Source organism: Prorops nasuta, unplaced genomic scaffold (genome assembly GCF_024137725.1).
Source record: "Prorops nasuta isolate Cenicafe-Biocafe unplaced genomic scaffold, Cenicafe_Pnas_1.2 PNAS00002, whole genome shotgun sequence".
In the NCBI taxonomy this organism is placed as follows: domain Eukaryota; kingdom Metazoa; phylum Arthropoda; class Insecta; order Hymenoptera; family Bethylidae; genus Prorops; species Prorops nasuta.
Genome location: NW_027116799.1, coordinates 7,670,553 through 7,679,883, shown reverse-complemented (window position 1 = coordinate 7,679,883; position 9,331 = coordinate 7,670,553). Strand labels below are relative to the sequence as shown.

Below are 9,331 nucleotides of genomic sequence, written 5' to 3'. Positions count from 1 at the left end.
GGTAAATCGAGATAGCAGTGATGCCATATAATACCGTCAGATAAATCATTGTTACGTGTACACGTGGAGTATTGATCTTATATTATAACTGTTAGCTGTAGTAGTGAACATAAACACCTTTGCAATTTGCCTAAATATTATTTTTTACCTTATAATTGTAATAAACTGTTGTCTCAATCTTGACACATTATCGAGTAATTAAAAAGTTTCTCAAAAAGCTTCGTCGCAATTTAAACTTGGTAAAACTCTTGATAAGCTACACAAAGCACTTTTATTATTCAGTCATAATAAAATTATCTTTCGTGTATCAGAATATGTATACATATATAAAAATGCAATTATTTTGAATTAAAATGTTTATTTAAAATGCAACTAATCTACCTCATTTAATCTAGACCTCTGACAATTAAGGATTTAATGAAATAGTTTTTTTTTCAAGATATTGGTGAAGATTAAAAACTAACTTAAATAGAGAAAGTTATGTCTAAATTATTTTAGTAAACTATAGCTGCACCAATACACGTACAGTTAAATAATTAAATTTGGTGTTATTTAAATTAATTTAGGATTCATAGCTAGAAGACGATTGGTGCTTAAGTCGTTCAATTTCATAAATTCCGAGCGAATATTCTCTTTGCACGATCTGACTGACTGATGCAATTCCGAAATTGTCTGTTTAATAGTAACGTTAGACGCTTTCAGGTTTGCCAAGACTAGAAACAAACATTTTCTGTTAGAAAAAAATGAAAATATCACTAAAATTAATCAATACCTTCATTTTTGTTTTGTTCTTCTATTTCAATAAATTGAATCAATTTTTTAACGAACTGTAAAACTTCTACTAAATTTTTGTTACAAAATTTGCGGCTTACGTTTATCTCTCCATACTGCGTTTCGTAATTCCGTATATACGCGTCTAATTCATCGATAGCGGAATCATAATGTTCTTCCGAATTATTTAGCATATCGTATAACCTTTATAAATGAAAATATTTGCTTAAATAAATAAATATATCATATAGATTTATGTAACTCGTTTATCCTCAGTTATATATCTGCAATAATTTACGTGATTGTCTTATGTTTGAACTTGTAAAATATATCACAGCTATTTATTAATAGATATAAGAAAATATTTATTTATTTAAATTTTATATAAAAATTTTATAGATATAATATATTACTTTTTTAGTTACTAAAATTAGCCATGGAATGTACTATTAATAAATGACCAATTTTAATTTTGGAGGGTTCCCTTTTTCCAAATAGTATCTTTTAAATATGCTCCTATCATAGGATTATTTAGCATAGTATGAACGATATGCTTAAACCCTAGTTGACTGGCTAGCTTATATTTACATTCAACGTCTGATAACTCAGCTATAATGATTTGCATATTCTCTGTCATTTTATGAGTAATACTTTTCTCTAATCTATACCTGTAATAAAAAATTAACAATACATTTTATCAAACATTTATAATATCTTATAAAAATAGAAACCCACCGACGAGCACAATCTTCGACTAACGAAGCTGTAAGTCTATTAAATTCAATAAAATCTTTCAAATATTTGGTATCTCCTTTAAGAATGCAGCGGCTATAAATAACATTAGCCCAATCTACTTGATAATTATAAGCTCGTATTATAGTAAGTGCCTGAGGATAAGTTAGAATTTGGCATAAAACCTTATCAATTTCATCAGTCTTTAAATTTAAAATACAAATGGCTTGTTGATTCTGCGAAACAGTATTTAATAAATGAAGTTGAAGGGTTATTAATTTTCCTTGGTCGGAGCACCGTGTTGCTAAATTTAACTTGTTATCCTGTAAATACAGCGAGGAGAAATCAGTCATATATAAAACAGAATTATAAAAATTGGTATACATTTGTACTTAATATACCTGTAAATAATGCTGAGAAGCATACGTAAAATAATCTATTAGGGAATGCAATGATCTTTCAGTACTTTCCTTCCTAATTAGTTTCACTTCCGTTTGCCCTATAATCGGTAATTTTGAAGCTTCCCTTTTCGCTTGAGAAATTAACTTATTTATTACCTCTTTAGCTTTATTTTCCCACATTAGTGCGATTTCATAATAAAGACTAAAGTGTAAAGCTACTAAAGTGAAAAGTTCCTTATTTTCAGGACAATTGCGTTTCAAAAAATCAAGCAACGCGGTTTTTAATCCTGTAGTCTGTTAAATGAAAGATTTGAATAGGATTCTTTTCTCTATTATATTTCTACATTACCTTGTCTAATCCTTTTACGAGTAAAAACTCAAATTGATCGTTTTCCTTCAAAATATGAAATACATAATTCATTTCGGTAAAACGCCCTACTCCTGTTACCAAACGTACCTGTAATAGAAACGTAATTTATATCTTATTCATTTATTTTCTGATAATTAATTATTTAATGTTAATTAATTAGGTGCACCAATAATTTCCAAAGTTTAAGATTTTGTAGAACATTGGAAAGTTGCTGACACTTTCGTAAAATAGAAGCTATTCCTTCCATATTGCAAGTAGCAGTGAAACAATCATGAGATCTGATAAGCAGTTCAACTACAGCTTTCAGTGCTAAAACTAAATATAAATACAATTTTTAATCTTATCTATGTGTCGAAAGTATATAAAATTTTGCAAAGTTACCATTTCTTTCATGTTGTGAACGACTAAATTCTTTATGTATAATTTCTAACAATTGTAGGCCCAATACAGAGGGGTCAGTACATAATTCCATTATTAAATGAAACTTTGCATTTAGTGGGTAGCCCCAGATAAATATTGCATCATCATTACCATCTTAAATATAAAAAATAATATAAAATCAATTTAATAATCAAAAGCAACTCTTTAAAAAAAAAACAATCTTACTTTCCAAAGCACCAACGATACTAGTAGTTATGTTTTTGCCTAAAAATTCAGCTATTTTATTACTCTTAATATCATAAACTGTTATTATGTCTTTAGCAATTTCAATCTTGTTATCAATTTTACTCTCCACTATTTCTTGCAAGAACTGAGTAGGATCGCGAAGTGTTAATAAAGTATAGTAATTCTTTCCTAATTGTACTGATAATTTATAACAAAGTACCACTTTTGAACAAATACTATCTCCACATATCACATTTGACATTAATTTTTCCAATAAGTCAATAGTTTCTATTTGCATTTGATAAGGTTTTGCATCATTTGTATTATCAGTTTCACTAAATGAGCCAGGACTGCTTATACTGGTATTTAAAGAAGATGATGAGGATATCCTTCGTAATCGATTCCTTAAATTACCATACTTTAATTGTTTTCCTTTATTAATATCCATAATTAAACTTTTCTGTTGCATTGTCATTTCAGTAGGTGTTATTTCACCTTCGGCCAAGGATAAGCAAAGCATTATTATTTGTAAATCTTTATGTTTGTAATTGAATATAGAGCTTATTCTCAAAGCAATATCTATTCTTCCTACATTTAATAGTTTGTTAATCAATATTTCTGTCGATATCTCTTCAGTAGCACTAGTCAAAGAGCAATGAATCTGTAAGTTGCTAATACTGGAAAGTAACTCTGTTTTTAACTTTTCAAAATTATGGTTTTCATAATGTAACTCTATATTCTCTGGACCAGCTAATATACAAGATTTCCACATTGCAACTTCTAAAGTACCAATTAAGTTTTGATTGGTTTCTATGTTCATTAATGTCTCCAAGGCAAGCCTCAAAACTTCATATCTTTCCACATGTGAAGAAACTTTTTCAGCATGCTCAACAAAAAATTCCACAGTTTTCTCTGGATGTACACCATACTGATTAAAGTCAGAAGCACATTTTATCCAAAAGGTACTTTTTATTTCATTATATTTCCTTAATTGATCCTTAAATTCATTACGATATTGAGCAATTATTACTTCAGTAGTACCTATTGCTGAGACAACTGATAATTCCAAGGCTGAGCTATAATCATCTTCTTTAACTAACTCTTTGATGCATCTTTCTATTTCAATGTAAAAACTGTATCCTTTATTAGATAATTCATAATTTTTAAAGTCTAATTTTACTTTAGTTTTCTTTAAAATCTTGAGTATTTTATACAGTTTTTCAAAATCTGGCACTTGAATTAAATTATCCACACCAATATTTGACTTTATTAACATTTTTAAAAACTTACTTTGTAAGAGCGAGCTTTGAAAATTATATCCTAAGGCCGTTACAATGCATCTAATAGCAACAGTTAGGAACCAATACGAGTTTTCCAAATAAATTGTATCTGCGCAATCCCAATTAAATATCTTATTACATTTACGTATAGAGCATTGTGCTTTAAATTCTAACAATAGCTTATAGCTATTATCAAAGTCCCCATAATTTATACATTCCATGAAGCATTCAAAAAATATGTTGAATGGATTATCCGGCATAAATATCATATAGGCTCTATAAAGTGTTTTAATATATCCTTTGCAAACCATTTTTTGTAATAAATCAGAAACGTTTGCAGCAGACCATATTTGTTGCTCTAAGCAGTCTGCATATTGCATTAGAAAATCTTTCCTTGCAACTGATATAACCATCCAGGAATAGCAGAAAGATGCAATTGAAGATGGTTCATAACAAGTTGCTAGAACAATGTAAATTGGTGATAATGTTAATCGAGAGACATTGACCAAACAGCTAGGAGGATCTTGACTCTGATGACATTTTAAAACTGTTAACCAAAAATCATCACCCTGGGTATAACTGTAATTTGATGATAATGATTTTGAAGTACTTGATTGTACTTCTTTAATATCTGAGCACCCAGAAGTTAAAGTAGATTCAGTTTGTTTCATGTCTATTCTATAATATGGTGGTTGCTTTACATCTCGTCCTTTAGATTTTTCAACTGATGGCACGTGCGACACTAACAGTTTTGTATAGCATGTTGATAAATGAAACCGAATGTTTGCATCAGAAAATAATGTAATATTTTTTAACACTTGTTTCAATGGATAAGCAAACATTTGAGCTGCTATAATAAATTCTAACCAACAATTACTTTGTGCTAAAGATTTTAGAATCTGGTCCGGTATTAAAGGTTCATTATGTGCATGAGCGAATTTTACAATTACTTCCCAAATTTTTAACATGTCTATAAATTTGTTTAAATCAGTTAAAATATCTTCACTTTCAAATAATTTTTCAATGCTTTTCTCCAAATATGTTATTATAGTTTTCAGATTTTTTTTGTTATTTTGTATTGTAGTTTTAAATAAATTGTTGACTGGTAAATCCTGATTTTGCTGTAGGTATTCCGCTAATGTTATATGAATTCTCAAAACATCAGAATCTAATCCTAACATTTCAATAAAAGATATGCAGCTACAAAGAATTTCTAAATTGTCTAAATGATTTAGAGCAAATATATGAGCATTGTATGCTGCTTGAGATTTAGTTGCTGGAGGTATAGTATTATACAATTTACCTTGAGTTTGTTTCAAATTTACAAGAGCCATATTTGGCCTTGCTTCCTTTAAATAATACATGTAGGATAATGTATCTTTATAGCCATACTTTTTTATCAATGAAGTATTTGCAAAATGTGGAAGCATGTGGCCTTTAAAATGCCATTTAAACGCTTTTTTTACATCCAAACCTTGAAATCCATTTATCAAATCATACACCGTTATATCATTCTTATTAACTTGATCTTCAATAATTTGGTATAGTATTGGAAATTTTTGTAACAATTTTTGAAGATTTTCATAAGAAATACTATATTTGCCTACTTTTAAACCATTCTCATTGTGAAATATTTCTTCTAAAAGTATGTTACAATTTACCCCCTGCCTTTCTTGGTTTAATTTGAAATATTCTAAGAATATTAATGAAAGCAGCACTGATTCATTAACCTTTAAATTTTCATTTATACTTTTAGTAAAATGAATAGATTCCACTATTCCATTTATCAATAACTCAGGAGTTGGATCTTGATGTTGACACATGTCTTTCAAAAGTTTGTTTAGGTTAATAATCTGTAATTCTATTTCTGGATTAACATGATTAGGATTTGCTTTATATCGGTAATATGATAAGATAATCTCCTTTTCAACATTTTCTTCAAATTCATTTGCATTTATATTGGATGGAAATGAAGATAATACTGTCTTAAAGTCATTTAATGTCATTGCATTACCAAATATTCTTGCAAGGCTTAGTTTTGTATTTTGACTTTCAACTTCTGTGAATATACCATATCTGGAAAGGAAGACAAATTATGTGTGAGCAATATATTATTGTTATATAATCTTTAAACAAAATTTCAATAAGTATACATACCTACAAAGGTAATTTTTTAGTAATTCTTTAGTGATGCAACTACTATCAGATAAATCAATATAATCAATCATATCTTTAGTGACATGAAATGTACCAAATAATTTATGTAAATTTTCATTGGATAATTCTATTTTTGGTACTTGATTGTGCTGTATATCGATCCAATATTTTAATGTATCAATTCTATTATTACATAATAAATAGTCCCAGAGTGAATTACTTGTAACATTTTGCAATATTGCATTATTTGTTGTTAAAAAATATAATTCAGTGCATAAAGACTCTTTAATATTATTTGGTAAGTTTAAAATATCTTTTATGCAAATATCTGAGCTTAATATGTCTTGTGACCTAAAAAACAGTGATTAAACATGATTTTCTAATCCATATAATTCAATTTAATGTTTTTTTTCATTTAAAAACTTACAATAATTTATCTTCATATTCAACAATACATTTTATTATTTCCCATGCCTCTACATGCTCAGCTGGTAAGTATGAAATACCTTTTAAATATGTACATAAATAATCTCTCATTGCAGAATCTGTACACTTTATAGAAATATTTAATATATACTCTGCAGGATCTTTTTTCTAAAATCAATTATAAGTATTAATGTTAAATTTGATTTATTCACAGAAATCAAATAGACTAAACTGCTGTAAGTTTTGTAATATTAAATAAAAAAAATTATTTATATATACCATATTATTTAATACATGTGATACTCTAAAAATCTGCCGTTTACGTAATAATTCAAAAATCCAGATATCGACTTCATGATTAAAATATTCTGTTGCTTTTTCTATGGTACAGTTTTTACGGCAAGAAAGACATTTGTATGCCAATTCTATATGAGTTCCTTTGATTGAAGATTCTCTAACCAGTTCACGATCACTTAATAAACGCCAGCCTGACCAAATAGCTGCTGCTTCCCCAGTTAAACACTCTACTGGAACACCTCCAATTGTTTTCTTCTCAGCCATTATCAATCATTAGTATTTATACAATTTATGTAAAATATTAAATTTTACTGCAATACACTAAAAGGAATTACACAATAAAATAAGAAACATTACCAAAAATTGTGTTAAATGTGCAATATCAGATACAAAACTTTCTTGTATAAAAGAATTAGTTCTACTTACTTAACAACTTTATGTCAAAACAGCAATCATATTCTAACAATAACTGGCATTTTAATTCTATAAAAATGTCACTGGTGAGATATCATATAACCTATTTAAAAAACTTTAATACATTGGATTTATCACCTACATTTTTCTTCCACCAAAGTACATCAGTTAAAGCAAGGAATGCAAATGTATGATATCCAATGACACATATTGGGAGTAAAATAAATTCTTTAAAAAATAAATTGTTGACAGTGCTGAATGCGTACATAATTTTCCTTGCTTATACTTTCAGTTACTTGAACGAGAGCTCACCAGATGGCATCCCTAAACATGTGAGTCATGTCACTTTGTTTTGTATTATAATTTTGCTTTAAATTGTGAATATCCACCTAATAATATATACGTTATGTTTTGTATAGGTATGTTAATTTATGATTTTATAATTTTTTCCTTTATACTATTTAATTATCGTATAATGTATGATAAATAGTATATTAAACTTGTTATGTTTGTTTCATATCTATTTTGTAAAATTATTTTATATAATAAAAAACTGTTTAACCTTTATATAATTGTAATTATTTATTTTTAGTATTTTCCTTTAAACTTTAATTTTGAAATTATATATGACTGAAAAGCCCGGTTAGTTCCTCCAAAAAATCTCATAGTTCCTAGGTGGCGCTGCAATCACGGCCCCACTTCTTAACACGGCTACGGCATTGTCAGTCACCCCCCTGACTTATAACTATAAGTCGACTTTTTCTGAGTAATTGGTGAAAGTTGTCTTTAAGTTGGCATTATTGAGTTAACTTTAAGTCATCTTTAAAAAGTTAACCAAAAATCGACTTTTTGAAGTTAACCGTAAAATCATCCTGTAAAAGTCAATGGAAAGCTTATATTTGCAGCTCATCGATCTCTATTAGTAACGCTCTAAAAGTTGGCGTGATTATTCAAAAGTTATTTACTTGTAAATTTATGTTTTTAAATCAGTATTCGCGGTTATCCTTCATTAATTAATATTTAGAATGTAACAAAAAATGTATGAATAACGATTTTTATCCTGGTATCTCCCATACACATTGTTCTATTCCAGAAAATCTAACGAAAATGACGTGTTCTTTGTTACGAACAGGTCAATCGTTTTTCATTTTATACAAAATAAAATGAAAGGAAATTAATTTTTGTAAAAAACAAAATTATAGACAAATTTTACACATACAGGGTATATAATGAAACAACTGCTTTTTTTTAAATTGAAAGTTCGGTGTAGCAACTTGAGTGCAGATTTCAAATTTCGTTCAAATAAGTTGAGGGGTTGAAACGTTTATCCTATTTATTATCTCCCTTTTTTGAAATTTTCCGAACAATTTTGACAGCAAAGTGCAGACAAGAGAAAGTGAAGAAACAAGTTGCGATGAGAATCCAGTGAAGAAGGATTAATTTTATTACCGATCACATTATTGTACGTTTCTTATTTTATCATCTATTCAATTACTGATAATAGTTTCATTTTTCTACTGATTTAATTCGAGATTGTAATGGAGAAGATTTATTTAAATCTGATTTTAATTTAATAATCAAAATGAAGAAATAAATAGGAAATTCGTACAGTTATGCGCACGATAATAAAATTAGACCTTCACGGGACGCTCATTGCCACTTGTTTCTTCATTTTCTCCAATCTGCACTTTGCTGTCAAAATTGTTCCGAAAAGTTCAAAAAATGGAGATAATGAATAGAATAAACTTTTCACAACCCTCCAACCGGTTTGAACGAAATTTGAAATTTGCACTGAGGTTGCCACACGAAACCTCCAGTTTCAAGATAAGGCGATCGTCTTGTTACATCCTGTATAATAAGACGTATAATGTGTATAT

At 28.2% G+C, this 9,331-nt stretch overlaps 1 protein-coding gene across 2 annotated transcripts; it reads right to left on the bottom strand.

Annotated features, from left to right (window-relative positions):
• Positions 1-575: 575 nt before the first annotated feature.
• On the bottom strand, positions 576-7,738 carry LOC136779259 (spatacsin). Of its 2 annotated transcripts, XM_066736767.1 has the most exons (13): positions 7,467-7,738; positions 7,023-7,361; positions 6,745-6,911; positions 6,318-6,668; positions 2,881-6,236; positions 2,656-2,808; positions 2,441-2,589; positions 2,254-2,361; positions 1,905-2,198; positions 1,507-1,826; positions 1,185-1,439; positions 873-1,055; positions 576-713 (listed from the first exon to the last, which is right to left on the bottom strand). In XM_066736767.1, the coding sequence occupies exons 2-11, from the start codon at positions 7,302-7,304 to the stop codon at positions 1,238-1,240; spliced, it is 5,382 nt and encodes a 1,793-aa protein (XP_066592864.1). In that variant the 5' UTR covers positions 7,305-7,361; positions 7,467-7,738; the 3' UTR covers positions 576-713; positions 873-1,055; positions 1,185-1,237. The 2 variants fall into 2 exon arrangements, with proteins under 2 accessions (XP_066592864.1, XP_066592873.1); XM_066736776.1 differs by lacking the exons at positions 576-713; positions 873-1,055; positions 1,185-1,439 and having other exon boundaries at positions 1,694-1,826; positions 1,905-2,002; positions 2,061-2,198.
• Between the last annotated feature and the right edge of the window lie 1,593 nt (positions 7,739-9,331).